Source organism: Camelina sativa, chromosome 17 (assembly GCF_000633955.1).
Source record: "Camelina sativa cultivar DH55 chromosome 17, Cs, whole genome shotgun sequence".
Lineage (NCBI taxonomy): Eukaryota > Viridiplantae > Streptophyta > Magnoliopsida > Brassicales > Brassicaceae > Camelina > Camelina sativa.
In genome coordinates this window covers 11,022,979-11,041,912 of record NC_025701.1, presented here as the reverse complement: position 1 = coordinate 11,041,912, position 18,934 = coordinate 11,022,979, and the positions used below count along the sequence as shown (strand labels likewise).

Genomic DNA, 18,934 nt, shown 5'->3' with positions numbered 1-18,934 from the left:
TTTTTTTTTTTTTTTTGTTTGGGAGCAAAAACATCATATCTAGTGGACATTTAGTCGAAGGTTGCTTTTGTTAGCGTCGTTTTGCCTATGCCAGTCATATTCGATTTGAGCATCTATATACTTCATTGTTTAAAATCCTAAATTCTAATTATGATGTACTTTACTTTTTTTACAATGAGAAGTTTTTGAGGAAAGCACTCACTCTCTCACTTTTTATTGGATTCATGTTCATGCATGTGATCAAAGTTTAGTAGTAACTAACTAATTGGGATACGAATTGTTGGATATATTCATTTATCAAAACTATTAGATGGTTAGTTAATAGGTTTTGTTTGTGTTTAACGAAAAGGTATAGTATTTAAACTCACGATGTTGTTTAACATTATCAAAAAACTTAACTGACGATCGATGTTGGCCCTACCAAAAACGAAAGGATATTATTTAATTACAATCTTAACTAGGTTGAACCCGCGCTACGCGGCGGGATTGAATTTTTATTTTGATTTTTTAATATTTTTTGTATTTTGTTTTTTGATTTCATAATTTAACATGTTATTTAAAATTAAGTTTCATAAATTTATGTTGTTTGAAATCAAATTTCATAAACTTTTGATAATTTCAATGGTAATTTTGGTTTTTTGTTATTATTATTATTTACATCATCATATGATACTTGAGTTTTTTATTTCACAAATTTAGTTTTTGAATTTATTTTTAATTTTATTACCCTTAAAAAATAGTTTAGAAATTTCAAGCCCTTAGTTTTTGATTTGTTTCTCACTCAAAAGCCATAAAAAATAATAAGAGAGATTACTATTTGATGTTTACGTTGTAAAAGTTCTTGATGGATCTTAATACTTTAAGTTTAGCCACTTCAACATTTGTCTCTTTAATCTCACATAATTGATCTCTTACAACATATTTAATATTTATACTTATTCTTGTCACATAGTTTATTTAATTTTTCTTTTAATATTAATTCTGTAAATAAAAATGTAGACTTAAATAAATAATTATAATTATTTGACAATAAAATAAAATAAACATATCCATTTAGGCATTTACATATATGGGCTTTTATTACAATAATATAAATGTGCACAATGGCCTTTTTACTTTGGTGACTAAGTCACGTTTCTTCTCTTTTACATCTTCTTCTTCCTCTGCGACCACACCACCAATTCATTTGGTCATGCTTCCTCTTCGTTCTTCATCATCATAGCATCATTCACTTCCAGTTTCTCTTTCTCTTTTGCAGGATTAAGTAATGAATAACTTCCAATACTCTCTCTCTTGATTTGCTTAATCCCCAAAATCCAATTTAGGAATTTGATCCTAAGGCTTCTTCTCCTCCTTTGTGATTCACCTCTACAATGTATGAATTTCGTTCATGACACTGTCACAGCTCAGTGGTGAGTAATCTTGCTCCCTCATGAATCGATTCTCCTTATTAGTTGATAATACAGAGCAATTTTCTACACAAACCTATGAATATATTGATGAGAGCTCAGAAAATAGATCAAAATAAAGAAACAACCATCGGAGAGAGAGGGAGAAAGAGAGATCATATTGCATCAGATAAGTAAATCATTATAAAAGTAACAAAACCAAATGTCACAAGACACACAAAGAGAGGGAGGAAGAGAGATCCACCAACCTAATTCAACAAAACTGATATTTTACAAAAAGCAGCACAAGACTTGATTTTCCAGCTCCCACATCTCCAAGTAATACCTGAAGCACTTAAACCAAATCACCTAAACAAAAACAAAAAAAAGAAAGAACAAAACAGACTTTTCTTCCGCTATAGGTGCTAACAAAGAGACCTTAAGTATTCACAAGCATCTCATTCCACGAGAGTGTTTTAATATCCAAATGGTTCATATTGCCTCAAATAAGCAAATCATTATAAAAGTATCTCAACGCAATCATCCATACAAAAAGATTAGGGAATTTAAATTAGCATCAGTCATTGAATATTGATGTTTTGTCCATGGCTGCTCTTTACCGCCGATCTAGCTCATGAAAAAATCACATCCTGCAATCAAAGATATTGATGTTTTGTCCCATGACGGTCAAAATAGAACAGTTCTCAATCAACAGAACTGAAAAAAACTGAATCTAGAAAAAAGAGATTGAGAAAACTATCGAATGAGTTTGCAATCTCTCTTACTCTTGTAGAAGGGTTTGTGAGTGAATAACCCTCGCGTCTTTGGCCATATGGCTGCTCTCTCTTTCTTCGTTTCTTCGCTTAATTTCTTTGTCCACCTAAGCAAAAAAAAATGATGATCTGTATTAATTGTTTTAATTTGATAGGTTAGTGATTTTAACTGATGTGTCAACACAAGCTTGAATGTTAAAACTGAGGTGTCATGCTGTAAAGAAACGTATCCTATTTTTATTGTATTGATTCTTAATTTGTAACGTGTTGGCTGCCGCATAACGTGATTTGGTCTCTATAGTTAATAAAACACGCAATTTTAAACATAAAGTCTAAATATTTACGAAATATTAAAATTGTCCGTTGTTTACTTTACATCTATAGGTGATGTATATATAGAAAGAATAGGAGAGTCGTTTATCTTAACCTAGTTCCCTCTATACATGCTATATATAATGTAATTAAGAGATAACATTTTTTAAAAATAATTATAATAAAATAATAAAAGTTATTGCTAGATTTTCTTTAAAAAATTATTTTGTTTGAAATAATATTTATTTTTAATTGTTCTATAAATCTATATATGGTTTTTTGAATACTAATTATTTTTAAATATTATAGTATTTTATTTTTGACGTATATTACAGTTTTATATTATTTGTTTGTTGTATTCGCATTATTGTTTTTTGAAATATAAATTAGTAATTTTAATATTATAATTTTTAAAAAATAAAATTTATTAATTTATCAGCTATATAAATTTAGTTTTACCAACCCGCCAAAGTAAAAATTAAAATCACACATTTTATTTTCATAGATCGAATAACATATCTTTGTTTTTAAAAACTCAAATCACAAGTATTAGGTATTTGATTGTGTGTTCAAATACTCATGTTGCTAACTTGCTATATTGGTATTCAATTTTTTTCCTATAAGTTCTTAAGAGTTTTGTTATCATAGCAGCTTGTGACGAAAGAACAAACTTATATAGCTAGTTTAATAGTGTAAAAACAAAATTAATTAAACTTTGTTTGATTCGATTGTCTCTTTTTGGATTCTATTTGGATCGAATAAAAAAATGTGAAACATTTATTTAAAAGTGAAATAATTTGTAGATTAAATATCACGATTATCATTTGAAAAATATAGGAGAATTTGTTAAAAATGCCCTTTTGATATACCCCTTTTCAAAAATACCCTCTTTTCTGGCCATTTTTATTTTTGCCCTCTTTTANACCATTTTACCCTTAGATGAAAATTATTTTATTCAATAAAAAGAAAAACAAAATTTCCCCGCCAAAAAATTTCCGACATATTTTCCCGCCAAAAATTTTTCGAAAAAATTTTCCCGCCAAAAAAAATTTACAAGGCTTTTAAAAGGTTTTATAAGGTTTCTACCTTATAAAAGCCTTATAAACACCTTGTAAAGGCTTTTACAAGATTTTTTAAAGAGTTTTAAAAGGTTTTTTAAACAACTCGTAAACGCTTTTACAAGATTTTTAAAATGTTTTAAAAGGTTTTTAAAAGGTTTTCAAATAGTTTTTAAAAAGATTTTTAAAAAGATTTTTAAAAGGTTTTTAAACACATTGTAAACGCTTTTACAATGTTTTTAAAAACCTTGTAAAAGTTTTTATAAGATTTTTAAAAGGGTTTTAAAAGGTTTTTAAACACCTTGTAAATGCTTTTAAAAAGTTTTTAAAAACCTTTTAAAAACCTTGTAAACACTTTAAAATTTTTTAAAAACATTGTAAAAGCGTTGTGCTTAAAAACCTTTTAAAAACCTTGTAAACACTTTAAATTTTTTTTTTAAAAGGTATAAATTTCAATATTTTTGGCGGGAAAAATTTTCGATTTTGGCGGGAAAAAAAAAATTTGGCGGGAAATTTTTTTGGCGGGAAAATATTTTCGATTTTGATGACTGTACATTCTTGCTGTCACTCAAAAAAAGGTAATTTGGTCATTTTGTATATAAAGAGGGATAATTTTAAAAATGGTCAACAAGAAGGGGTATTTTTAAAAAGATGTATGGAAAAAGGGGCATTTTTGAGAATGTCCCAAAATATAGTTATTAACATTATCTTATATTTTTGGAAATTAGATTTTCTCCACCAAAAGTCCAAAACAGAACCAACTTCAGGATCTTTAGTTATGATGTGAAACTCAGTAAGAATCTGATCATGATGGTACATACTATCAAAACACCAATGTTCGAGTCTAAATCATTTTTTTTAGAAATCTCACATAGGAAATAAGATGTGATATAAGGTAAGATATGGGACATTAGTAAACCCATTAATCATTGAGACTACTATTTATTGATTTTGAATTCAAATTTAGTGAAACTTAACACTAGCCAACTCCATAAAAATTATCAAAAACCATTATTTTCATTTTCAGCTTCTTTCTAAGATTTTTGGACCAGAAAAAAAGTATCAAGATTTGTAAGGCTAGCTTTAAACTAGCGTCGAGTCAATATCAAACCAAGTGATTTAAAACTTACTTGTGTGGACAAGCGATAAGATCGTTGCAGTCTGTCCACGAAGATAGATCGTCGTGCCATAATCCCTAATATATGATAACAATTACTATAAGTCACGGTGGAAAAAAGAAAAGCATTATGAAAATTTATAGTAAAATATAAATAGATTTATTTTATTACATTGGTGATGTTCTTCACAAGATCCTCTTGGAGGAGATCCAAATTCTTGTCGTAGTATTCTTTCAGAGCCGTGAGAATGATCTATCTGTCCCATACCTACACATATTGTCTCACTAATTAGTTCTTTTTTTTTTCCCCCGTAATAAAGTTCAAAGTTAGTAAGAGACAAAAGAAGAAGCTTACATGATGAAGATTAGATTTATGTCTGTACCAACGTAAATCTATCGTGTTCCCCCCTTCATCACTTGTGAATCCCACATGCATTGGCTTTGTAAGAGAAAAAAACAACCACGGTAGAAATAATCATAATTAATTAAATATTTAAGTATCTAACATGAAAATAGAACTATGTGTGTGTGAAATGATTAGTAATAAACCTGATGAATATCTCCCATAAATATGAGACAAGAACAAAAGGGCTTCGGTCATGTTATCTACAAGATTGAACAAGAGGAATGTAACGAAAAAGAAAAGAAAAAAACTAAGCACAAGAATACATCAACATTTTGATATCAAAGTTATAGTAAAGAAATAAAAATGATCACGTACATCTACGATCAGATGTTCCTTCGCCGTAATGCTGAAGCTGTGACGTGAAGTTTTGGATTGCTCCATCAACACACATATCCTTTAACCCATGCTGATCATGACAATCCCCTGTTTTTTTTTTTTTTCAAAATTCAATTTTAATTATTTTCCCATTTAATAATGTTTTGAAAATAATGAGGTTTCGGGTTTTGTATAATTTTTTAGTCATGGTTAACTCCGGTTGAAAATAGAACCGTTAATTAAAGAATGTTTTGGTTATGATGATGACTTACTGGAGTAATCGTAAGAGCAGGCTTGGTCAGGAGTGTCGATGTAATGGAGATGACTGGTCCAACGGTACTTGTACCAATGTCGGATCTGGTCAGGCCACACACACAAGGCTGATAAATCACCTTTCACATAATCCGGTAAGAGATTCTCTACTACATGTGCCGGTCCGGCTTCCAAAAGTTTCTGTCACACCACACAAGCACACATATAAAAACTTTTGCTATATAGAGGCCTTGGTATCCCAACAATCTTATCTGTATTCGTTCATGATCATCTATATGAGAATATTAGGCATGGAATATTGAAAACTTTTTACTTTTTTTTTACAGTGATTTTTAAAGTCAACCAATAACCATACTTGAAAGTTGTAGGTACGTCTCACTAAGAGTTAATTAATTATTCTTGATAAGTGTATATCCTATTATATAGTCCAAAGTGATTGACACAAACCAATAAACAAAATACTTGATTTCAAACGCACTATATATAGACGATCATAAACTTACCTGAGCAATTCGACATGTAAGAATATGGCCTTCTTTGCTCCAGCTTTGGGCAGAAGAAACTGAACACAATATCAATACACCTAATACAATCATCATCCTCGTGGTCGTGGATGATCTAAATTAAAAGCCGATGCCATCTCCAAACTTCAAAATCTTATGAAATGATGATCTCGTCTTGTATAAGAACGACGTCTACTCTTTTTTTTGTTTTTTTTTTGGTGAATACGTCTACTCTTTTTTTGTTCATAAGACAGAGACATAATAAAGAGAGAGAGAGAGAGAGAGAGAGAGAGAGAGAGAGAGAGAGAGAGAGAGAGGAGACAAGAATGGACTTACATTCTTGTCTACTCTATCTCCTGCGGAGATCACGGTGATGGGAGCCATGTTCTGTGTTTTGCTCTCGATGCACCTCACCATGCAGCTCATATCCCAGCATTTGTTTTACTGGAAGAACCCTCCATTCTTATTATCATACTTATGGCTCCTGTTTATTCCATCAACTCTTTTGTTGGTTTGTTAGATGCTAAGGGTAGCAAACCCTTCTTCATGTTTCTAGACGCCGTTAAGGATTGCTATGAGGCACTTGTATGTTTCTTCTAGATTCTCTCTTGTCTCTTTCCTTTACATTGTCTCTCTCTCTTTCTCCGTGGCTGTTTCTTGATTTTGTTGTATTGCTCTGCTCTGTTTGTTTTCAGGTCATTGCTACATTCTTGGCTTTGATGTATAGTTATGAGCGCACAGATTATCCCTGATGAATACAAAGGGAGAGAGATCCACCATTCCTTTCCAATGACTCTCTTTTCGTGCCCCGCACCACGCATCTGGATTACCGCACACTGAAACAGCTCAAGCAATGGACATGGCAGTTTTGTATTATCCGCCCTGTGTGTTCCTTCTTAATGATAACACTACAGATCCTCGGGATTTATCCAGCGTGGTTGAGCTGGATTTTCACCGTCGTTCTGAATGTTTCGGTTTCACTGGCATTGTATTCCTTGGTGAAATTCTACCATGTTTTTGCCAATGAGTTGGAACCTCATAAGCCACTTACGAAGTTCATGTGCGTCCAAGGGATAGTCTTCTTCTGCTTCTGGCAGGTAAATACATGGTTTATAGCTTTTCTTTTTGCCTGCCAAATCAGTAGTTCTTTTCTTTGCCTACTAGCTTCTTCATTCATCAAACTGTTTCCGATGAGAAAGCAATTCGGATTTTTCTTCATTCTGCTGATAAAGATAATGGAAAGATAAATATTTAGTAGTCTCTAGAATATCCTAAGATGTTTGAAGGGCAGTTTCCGTCTTATTTCACTTTCATGAATTAGACTATCAAGATTATCTTGTTTAAGGCTACTGTAGGATCAGGTCTTACATTATCTATCTAGTTGAGAGCTGAAGGTTGAAAAGGTTATTCGTTGGTCCAGACGTTTGGTAATAAGATATGGTCTGAGCGTTGAGAAGTTTCATCTTAATCGAAGTCTTTCTGTGGTATAGCGAACCAAAGCCATTTCAAACTTGTTGATTGGTCCTTGAGAACAAGCAAGTCTCATCAGAAAGGATTTTTAGGATCACCACTGAATTTTGTCAAATAAGTGAACATTCTGAAAGTTTAGAGCATTTTATGTCTTTAGCACATTGTTCCTCTCTTATCTTGGGAAGTGTTGGTATCTAACAATATGAGTGCTGAGTTCGGTTTTTTAAATTCTGACATGGGTGCTGTGTGTTATACAGGGAATAGTGCTGGACATATTAGTGAAAATGGGAGTAATAAAGTCGCATCATTTCTGGCTGGAGGTGGAGCAGATTGAGGAAGCTATGCAAAACGTGCTTGTGTGTCTTGAGATGATCGTCTTCTCCGTCATTCAACAGTACGCATTTCACGTTGCTCCTTACAGTGGAGAAACTGAAGCTAAGATGCGAATGAACACAAGAGGGATTGATGCTTTTTTCTTCTTTGTTTTTTGTGTGGTTAATGTGAATGTTATTGATGGTCTGTTACAAACACCATAGTGATAATAATGTATCTTTTTGCCTTTGTATTCCCATATTAGGAAAGAAAGAGCATTCTAATTACGAAATTAGTTATTTAAGACCCGACTCAAAAAAAATGCGTCAATATAAAAATAGATTACGAAGAAAGAAAGATCTATTCAATGACGTTAATTACATTGTCAACTTAAGATGGAATATCACAAACAAAAAGTGATGAATTAGACTATTAAAATTATTAAGTTTTTTTTCATAATTTTATTTTATTTTTAGTTGTCTTTTCAATACGACAATAACAAGTGAACAAAAGTAGAAAGTCACGGACAAACAACAAGTTTGAAATGTAATTAACTTATTATTGTCGCCACTGTAAGAAACCTCGTAGTCTTTGCTGGAAGAGACAGTACTCCGGAAAAACTTTGAAGAAGCAAAGATAACGACGATGATGACGTTGGTGATGACGTAGAGATACGGTGGTTTCAGCCACGTCAGGAAATAGCTCAAAAGGATCGGTGCCTGTGAGAAATCTACAGCCACGGGAACAATGACTTTTAGATGCATAGCCGTGGCCAAGAAACCAGTAGAGATTAGCACCGCCTTCATTCACGACGCCATATGTTACTGTCACTCTCTATTAATCTCTTGATATCTGAGTGTGTGTGGTAATGGTATTGTTGTCACGCTTCTTAGTCTTAGCTCTGAGCCTCTGACTCTTCTTGATTCTCTTCATTTATATAGGGAGCTGAAGAAGGAGGGCAGGGGACAATGAGATCTCTGATATACACCGTTGGATTGGACAATAGGGAAATGAATGGACATGATTGTTTTAGTTATATACAGTAGGTGCATCTGCTTGTAGCCTTGTATTACAGAACAAGAGTAGAGAATAAAACATTTTATTTTTTTCTGTCGTATTGCATATCGACACGTAAACACAACCTTCACGTGTCCACACATAATATGTCTTTTTATTCAAATGTTTTTTGACCCATCAATTTTAGTCATTAAAGAAACTTTACAAAAATGAAAGTAAAAAGACATCTACTAGAATATATAATTTTAATATATGTGTAGAGCGAATTCATAACTTATTCTATCATGTATCTAAGTTAATGTTCTTTTATTTATCATATAAGTAATAATGTGGTATTGCAAATATATAGTTGTCAAATATCTTTTTACCAAAACACTAGTTGTAAAATATCTTTACCAAAACAAGTTGTAAAATATCTAATATAATTATTTGATACTACTTTTAATAACTATAACGTATTGTAACTATATATATAATGGTTTTTCTTTCATATATATAAGGACAATCAAGTAAAACAAATACTAATACTTTTGCATTATAATACTAAAATATCATATCATTTGGAAAACGGCTTAAACATCACTTGATCTATATAGTATAGTATATAATCTCAAGTTGATAAGATGATACAAGAAATTCCATTAATTTATTTATTTTTATTATTAGTTTTTTTGTCAACAATTCCATTAATTTATTTTTCAAAAATCAAACAGCAAAATATTTTAATCATTAGTGATAATTTATACCAGAAGACATATTAATTCATAATATCACCAAAACGTATGTAACATTATTGTGTTATTATGATACTTTTTAGTGATCTAAGATCTCTTGTGTCATTGGATTAAAACGAAGGATTTCTTAATAAAACTATCCTTGAAGGTGGAAAACCACTAAGATATTTTTCTTAAGAGCTAAGAAGAACTAAGAACATTAGGGCATCTGCAATGGGAGAACAGCTGTGGGTGTTCTTAGAGTAAAAAAATTATTAAGATAATGTAAGAACATGAGTTAAGATCTTTTGTTTAATTAGTTGGTAATGGAAGAACATGGTTATTAGATTTAATATAAATAATCTAAAACATATTACAATCCTCATTGCAGACCTGATGAACAGTCATTGAATCAAGAGGAATTGATCTTCTGACCATTTCCTTTAGCACTTGTGCTGCTCCATCAAAATCCTCATTCTTACAGAAGGCAGAAACCAACATGATGAATGTTTCTTCATTCGGATGGCAACCGCTTCTAATCATGCTTTTGTACAGTTCAAAACCACGGTCTGCATTTCTCCTCACGCATTGTCCCATTATCAACGCAGAGAAGGTTGACGAGTTTGGCACCAAATTCTCTTTGTCGAGTTCTTTAACAAACTGAGCAGCTTTCCTCGTCCATGTCTTGTAGCAACTCAATGCCCTTGTCAAGCTTGCCAGACTTACAATAACCTGAGATAACCATGTTGAGAGTGAATGTGTTTGGTGATATCTTACATCACCGCATCTCCTTGTAAAACCTGAGAGCAATATCAACCCTTCCTTGACCATGCAGTGAACTCATGTAAGCATTACAAGACTCAACCGTTGGAAGAAACCCGTAATCCTTCATCTGCACAAAAGTATCTGTAGCGTTTCTGAATCTCTTCAAATGAGCAAAAGTTTTGAAGAGTGAATCAAACACTCGAGGTGTAGAGTCACATTCCCTGTACGAATACAACAATACATCAAAGACTTTAGCAGGCAAATCCACAGCACCGTTCACTAGTACATCTCTCAAGATTGACTCTGCAGACTTGAACTTGCGGTTTTTGGTGAGAGTGTGAAGGACTATAGCATTGGTTTCGAGAGAGTGAGAACCTGGGTTTCGTGTTTTCGTCCAGTTGAAGAACTCAAGAGAAAGAAGATAATCTTTTTGAATCTTTAGTAGTATGTTCTTGACGCGAAACGAATCCAAGTGGTCTGATAGCTTATTAAGCTTATCCCAATCAGATTGAATCAGGTGACTATGAGCGACATTGATGAAATCGAGATCTTGGCCTTTAGGTTCAGGATCCCTTCTGTGTGGAATAGGGATGATGTTTGCAGCGCCGAGGGTTTTGGAAAGCTTAGTATTGTTTTCAGATCCAGCAAAACTTGAGAATCGATTACACAGACATCGATTAATAACACCGGTACTTATGCGGATCATCCTACTATAAAGCAAAAGCAGATTTTTTAATAAGATTATTTAATAAGATTAATAACACCGGTGTTTTTATCACCGGAAAACACACCTTAATCGGAGAACACGCAGAAGACGAAGCTATCGCCGCAACTAGAGAGGAAGAGAAGAAAAACCTAGCGGCCACAGTGTTTTTCGAGAGAAATGAAAATTCTCTCCTTTGCAAAAAACGTTTCCAATCACACACTGACACGTCACACTAGAACATGAGTTAAATCAGTTCTACAATAAGATCAAAAAATATGATCTAAGCCCATTTTCCCAATATTTCCAATTTTTAAATGGCTAAGAACACACTGAGTGTTGGGCCGTTGCGGATGGCCTTAGAACAGGCCAAGGTAATTCGGTCAAGGTCAACTTTACAAGACTACAACTCGTCTCAAGTGGCTATCGACTCTTTGCTATTTTAGTTTCTTTTCTTTGTCGACCACTAACGATTTCACTTAGAGCAATGATGAAATTACGACTATACTGCTTCTTCAAACCGCAGATATTATTCTTTATGTCTTCTCCTCATATATATATATATATTAGATTAGGACCCGTCCGATGTGCGGCTTTATAATTTTTGAAATAAAATTAAATTTATCAAAGAATATAAAATAAATATTTTTAGTAAGTAAATAGATATACCGAGGTGTCCAATGTGATATTTAATATAAAAGATGTGACTCTACGGTTGAAAATATTAATCACGTTTTTATTTTGAATGTCCTTGTTCGTGTGAAGTTTGGGATTTCTCTTTGACTCTGGTCTTGTCAGAGGGTTTACCATATGAGTTGGTGTACTCGAATTTGGATTTTTTTTCTGGAGTGACGCCTCTTAACAGGGTGATACTGATCAACTTCTTCAATTACCATAGATTTTATGGACAATCTGAAAGGCCATTAAAAAATCAAAGTTAAGAGATAGAGGCGAATGATATAATTACTCAGACTTTGGGCGATAATTTAGTCTAGGAATAGGCGCTCTCTTTTACGGCAGTCATGTCAGCTCTATCTTCTTATCAGATGTCCAGGTTTCTTCACCTTGTTTTCAGATTGATGGTTCTTGGAAAGCAACCAATTTGCATTCATGATTGGGCTGGTGGTGTTGCGTTGGTGAGGAGCGAACCTTGTTGTTGGGGGCTAAGTGTCTAAAACAGAGCCCCTCCCCCTGTATTCGGAGTTAAAAACGTTGTTGTGGGCCATTGAGCGGATACGTGTTGAAGGGATCGCTTGTCAACGTGTTGAGACTGATTGTGCTGAGTTACTCACTATGGTGCAGTCTTCTGAATATTGGTCGTTCTTCTCCAACTTGCTCGATGAGTTTAACTAACTGGAGTCTTTCCCTCTATTTTCCATGAATTAAACTCCAGTTAGAAACAAATTTGATTAATCTACATGAATTAAACAAATATTAAAATCAAATTTGTTTCTAATTCATGTAGATTAATAAAATATTTTTGACACGTGTCACGATCTCGTTAATAAGAAGAAGTGTTTACAAATTGTATAAGACAAATTCAATAAAAGTCCTTACCATAGTTTAAGTTGCAAAGTTGTTATTTGTGAACCCTATATTTTGGTAATCAATGTTAGATAATGGAAATTTTTTAAAAATAAAACAATATAATTTAATTGTATATATATGTGTAGCATTATATAAATATTATACTTACATATTGATTTAGTTTGTCTACCCATATTTGAAGTGTAGCTAAATCCAGTTTTATATGAGGTTCATCTGCAAGTATTTTTTCCATCATAGCAATCTGATCATCACTCATGATACCCCGTTTTCTTTTGCTAGTATGGTTTTCCGATGTCTCATAGTTTGTAACTGTATGTTTGGTGTTCATGATTTTCTACTGTACTCAAAGTTTTTATTTGATATAGGATAGCACTTAGTAGACATTTTTATATAATAAGAGATATGCTCAATTTCCTTATACTGATAGGTAAATATTTTTTGAACTTTTTTTGTTTCTAGAAATGTGGCCAATAATTCACGTAGAATAGTAAAAATCAAATTAATTGACATATTTAAACAAAAAGACGTGGCAAATCCTACTATATTAATTGAGAAGTACAAATATGAAACTAACCTTAAATGTGTAAAAAATTACATTCAATTGCCATTAGAAATTTTTAATTAAGATTAATAAATAAATTAAATAAATATAATTAATTAAAAAACGAAAATGGGGGATACATTAAATAAAATAAATTGTAGAAAAGTAAAAAAAATCTATTAGAATCAAAACTAATCCGTGTTAAAAAAAAATTAACAGATAAGATTTTAAAAATCTAATCAAATAAAATCTGCAACTACNCTCATGATACCCCGTTTTCTTTTGCTAGTATGGTTTTCCGATGTCTCATAGTTTGTAACTGTATGTTTGGTGTTCATGATTTTCTACTGTACTCAAAGTTTTTATTTGATATAGGATAGCACTTAGTAGACATTTTTATATAATAAGAGATATGCTCAATTTCCTTATACTGATAGGTAAATATTTTTTGAACTTTTTTTGTTTCTAGAAATGTGGCCAATAATTCACGTAGAATAGTAAAAATCAAATTAATTGACATATTTAAACAAAAAGACGTGGCAAATCCTACTATATTAATTGAGAAGTACAAATATGAAACTAACCTTAAATGTGTAAAAAATTACATTCAATTGCCATTAGAAATTTTTAATTAAGATTAATAAATAAATTAAATAAATATAATTAATTAAAAAACGAAAATGGGGGATACATTAAATAAAATAAATTGTAGAAAAGTAAAAAAAATCTATTAGAATCAAAACTAATCCGTGTTAAAAAAAAATTAACAGATAAGATTTTAAAAATCTAATCAAATAAAATCTGCAACTACAAATTTTATCCTACTATATTAATTGAAAAGTACAAATATGAAACTAACCTTAAAATGTGTAAAAATTACATTCAATTGCCATTAAAACAACTTAAATAAATTTAATAATTAATTAAATAAATAAAATTAATTAAAAAATGAAAATCGGGGACACATCAAATAAAATAAATTGTAGAAAAGTAAAAAAAAAATCTATTAGAATCAAAACTAATTTGTACTTAACAAAAAATTAATAGGTAAGATTTTAAAAACCAAATCGAATAAAATACACAGAATGTTGTTTTCAAAGAGACTTCTTAGAACTTTTACTAGCTATATTTAGTTGTTCTTTTTTACATGTTAGTAAGGATTGTGTTTAGTTGACAAAGATTTAAACAATTTTATTCATTACATACAAATGTTTTATTGACAGGTTTTCAATAAACATTTTTAAAATACAAAAATATAATATAAGCAAACCAAATTTTTAATCACAAACTATTATAAATAACATAATAATAAAATAAATTATTACAAATTTTTATTAAAAAAAAAAGTTCATCCCGCGGTTTTCCGCGGGTTAGTACCTAGTATCAAATTAAATAGGACTTACATATCTCCTACGGTTAGATATTGAAATTGCAAAATATCTCATACGGTTAGATATTGAAATTGCAAAATCCAATAAAGGTTTAGTAAAGATTTTGTGAGGTTTAGTAAAGATTTTGTTTCTAATTCATGTAGATTAGTGAAATAGTAAAAAACAAATTTGTTTCCAGTTCATGTAGATTAGTAAAATAGTAAAAATTAAATTTGTTTCTATATTTATTTTTGATACGTGTCAACATTTTGTCAATATTTTTGACACGTGTCAAGATCTCGTTAATAAGAAATTTTGTCATTGAACTTTATATAATAAGATATCTAAAGAAGCTCTTTACTTTTTGTTAATTTTTACTTATTGATGTATTAAATAAAAAATAACAAAAGTGTGAAAAACAAAAGTGTGAAAATAGATATATATTCTACATAAACATGTTATATAGAAGGAAATGTGATTTTTCCATGGCAAGTTATTTTTTTAAGTGTTTAACACCTAATTTGCCACACGACTCCATCATATATAAGTTCCAATTCCTAAAGTGTAAAACTTCAATTTTTATTCGGTTCAATTTGGCTAGATTTTTAGATAACCTAAAATATGAAAAACCGAATAAACCGGACCGATTAAACCGAGAAAACCGAACGCCGAGGGACGAAGAAGAAAGAAGTAAAAAGAAGAAAATCGGAGAAGAACGATGCGACTGCGATCTAGCTTGGTCGGAGAGATGAGGTTCGCCGCTCAGGTCGGCGGCGAGAACAGGGAGCGAGAAGGTATGTATTTATTCTCCTCAAGCATCTGGGGGTTCAATTGGAGTTTTTAGGGTTTTCTCTCTGATTACTAATTTGGTAAAGGTGACTTGACAGAGGAATCTATTTCTGAGATTGATGTGATTGCACCTACTAAGATTCTTCAGCAAATCTTGAAGGCACCTCACTCGAAATCTCGTGTCTCAGTAGCAGTTCAGCGAGCTGGACATACTGTCGTCTTAAATCCCGGGTGCGTGTTTGTTAGTACTCAAGCAAGGTGTTTTGCAATTTTTTCAGTGAGGGAATCAGGATTTTATATATTTAGTAATGATCTTTGCAGGCCTGATGTTGCAGAGAGTGAGAGACTCATTGGGAAACGTTCATTGGGCGTTAGCTTTCAGAACTACGCGGGCTTGTCACCTGTTAGCCAACAGGTTACTTCTATACCCACCCCTGACCCACCCTAAGTGTGGTTCTGCTTTTTCATCTTTTCATTAGTTTCTCTCTTTACCCTTCTCTTAATTTTTTTGACACAGGTTCCAACGTTATCCTGGCTTGAAGCTTGGCTTGATAATGTAATGGACAGTGTACCTGAGCTAGCAATTTGCAATCATCTGAACGGTGTTGTCCAAGGGTATGAGCTTCTACCAGATGGAATCTCTGGGGATGCACCTGCCGTTGACCCTAATGTTGTTCAGCAAAACAGCCTTGCTGTTCTAAGGTTTCTTCAATCCAATTGCAAAAAGGATCCTGGTGTTTACTGGGTAACGTTTTATAATTATATATGCCAAACACTATTACATCTTTTGTTGGCATTATCTATCACAAATAAAAAAAAGAGTCGACTTGTTGATTTGGTTATGTTCTCCTCAGCTCTACAAAAGCGCTAGTGAAGAAGATTTGCTTCAACTCTTTGATCTTTCCACTATTGCGAAGAACCATTCCTCAAGCGCAAGCTCATTCCCACTAGTAAGTTGTTCTTTTTCTCTTTTCTCTTTCTTTAATACTAATAAAGCTGTTTAAAATCCTTATGGGTACTAACTAATTATTTTCTTGTGACATCATACTGGATAGGTTGTTCGAGCATGTGCACACGAGCAATTTGCAAGGTTCATTTTGAATAATGAAGAGGAGTTTGATTTAACTGTTGAGGCTAATAATGTGCGACGCAAAGTCAAAGTAGCAGACTTTGATCGTGTGGAGGAATCCCTTGATCGTGTTGTGAACTCAGCTTCAGGTACTATTGGTCCTGTATGCCAAGATCGTGCGCCTTTGACTGCAACCAGTTCAATTTCATCGCACCGAGCAGCTGTTCAACATGTTATTCTGGCTATAAAGTCTCTCACGGGGACACGGCAACTAATGTCTTCAGACCAGGAAGTTAAGTGGCTTCCAACATCTACACTGGACAGGAAATTGTGGAGTCTCGTTCTGCTTCTTGGTGAATCATATCTTTCTCTTGGGGAAGCTTACAAAGAGGATGGACAGTTGCTCGAAGCTCTGAATATCGTAGAGCTAGCTTGCTCCATTTTTGGATCAATGCCACACAAGTTTGGGGAGAGTTTGTTTGCATCTGCCATGTACACGTCTTTTTCACGGCTTATACAATTCGGAAAGTTTGAGGAGTTGCTGAACCACCCGACCCCTTCAACAACGCAAGACTATATTAGTTTCAGGGAATTTCCATCAGTACGCATCTTTTGGGCTAAGGTATGGTTAATGGTTGGTGAGATTCATGTGAAGTTTCAAATTTCTCCTTTACCTGAGGGGTATGAAGTAACAAAGAAAGAAGAAATGCCGTTTGAGATTTTAGAGGAAGTGGACAAGCTCAAGAACAAGTTAACGGCACACAGTAGAAGATGTCAGTTCTGTTTGCTAGTAAATTGCACTTGTGTGGCTCAGAAGAAGAACTGGGGCAAAGGTAGGGGTGGGATATTTAAATATCTCACCAGGTCTTGCAGAAAGAAACCTGTTGGCTGCATTAGACTGTTTCCAACAAACTCAAAGATCATTGAATCCAAGCGACGGTAAAGAGTTGCAATCTCTTATCAAAAGAAAAGTATGTGTATGGGGTAAAATTGGTCAACTACATTTGGATCGACAAAATTATAAAGAAGCAGAAGAGGCAACAACTAATGCTATGATAGCATTAAAGGAGACTGACGACTCTGAATTTGCTATAGTTACACTCCTCAACTCTGGCTTTTCCCGAAGAAAGCTGGCCAATGAAAAGAATAGTTCCCTGCACCTCCATCAAACGCGGCGGAACAAAGAAGCAGCTTTGAAGTCTACAACACTGGATTTTGTTGCCTCAGTTGAGTTCTACTTGGCAGCAGAGAAAGAACTCCTTCTTGCCATAGAGAAAGGTTTTGTTGTTCAAGAAAAGTTGAGAACTGCAGTCTACATTGAGCTTGGGTATGCATATCGCTGTCTTGGTAATCACTTGGACCAAACAGTCACAACCGCCACTGCACCTCATGTACTAAGTAGCATCTCCCAGAGCATTGATAATTCTTCTCCTGGTCAATTATCAGCCATTGATGCTCTTAGAGGGGCACTAGCTTCGTACGTATATCTTGGGGAAGCTGGTAAAGTTGAAGTCGCACGGGCTTGCGGTGAGTTAGCGAGGTGTCACAAAAATTGCTGCAAAATGTTTTTGGTGAAAAATGTCATCGAGAAAGCCAATGAGCACGCTCTTCTGGCAGATGAGAATTATCAGAGATCATTGAACGTTTTAGGCCCTAAAAGTGATCCCCGCACGTTCCTTTATATCCTGTTAGAGTATTCGGAGATGACCTTCCAGTTTCAACACCAACCAAACTTTGTAAGTACTCGATCCAGAGATTTGAAAAATTGACCATTCATGTATTTGCATAATGCCATATTTTGAATGTTCTATTTTGTTTAGCTTCAGAGGCTGGAGTCGGATTTGTCTCGTTTTCTTGAAGGCTGTCACATTTCGAAAGAAGATGAGAAAGAATTAGACAAGAAGCGTCTCTCGGCTTTTTGGTTCCGGCTGCAAGAGATTCTGAAGAATATGGTCTTATTATACTCAAAGACAGCAGGAGAAGCAAACAAGTCTGCAATACTAAAAAAGCTGTATTTAGCATCACTCAAGGCAACAAGCCTTAGTGACTTGCATAGCATGCATGCATCGTGGACAGCCGGATCTTAAGGACACTCCAGGTCCATTGTGTCTTCATTTGTTTCCATGTATTTATTCTTACCTTAGCGTCTTTTAGTTATTCGATATTGTGGTCAAGTTTTTACCCTGAAGTTCGAAATATCTTCTCCTACAATTTGGTTTAATCTTTGTGAAAATATACCAGTTTGACACAAATTTGGCAATTAATTGCTAGATTAACACTCCAACATATCAATAACTAGAATGACACAATTTTGAGATAAAAAGATTAAAAAACCAAAAATTTTTTTTTTTTTAATTTTTTTTTTTAAAAACGAAAATACAATATTGCATTTAATATTTGGATTTAAAAATATGATTAATGAAAAATATAAAATGATTAAAAAATATACTAAAACCCCAGAAAATTTGTTTTTTTTTTTTTTTTTTTTTTTT

General features: G+C 32.9%; 1 protein-coding gene and 3 pseudogenes across 1 annotated transcript; 2 read left to right on the top strand and 2 right to left on the bottom strand.

Moving 5' to 3' along the window:
• On the bottom strand, positions 4,938 to 6,241 carry LOC104759368 (annotated as a pseudogene).
• Positions 6,496 to 8,151, top strand: LOC104759367 (annotated as a pseudogene).
• Positions 9,952 to 11,333, bottom strand: LOC104756647 (annotated as a pseudogene).
• LOC104756646 lies at positions 15,163 to 18,663 on the top strand. Its single transcript, XM_010479266.2, has 7 exons — positions 15,163 to 15,378; positions 15,472 to 15,604; positions 15,695 to 15,788; positions 15,891 to 16,118; positions 16,228 to 16,323; positions 16,429 to 18,178; positions 18,263 to 18,663. Exons 1-6 carry the CDS (start codon positions 15,303 to 15,305, stop codon positions 17,383 to 17,385), a joined length of 1,584 nt encoding a protein of 527 aa, XP_010477568.1. The 5' UTR covers positions 15,163 to 15,302; the 3' UTR covers positions 17,386 to 18,178; positions 18,263 to 18,663.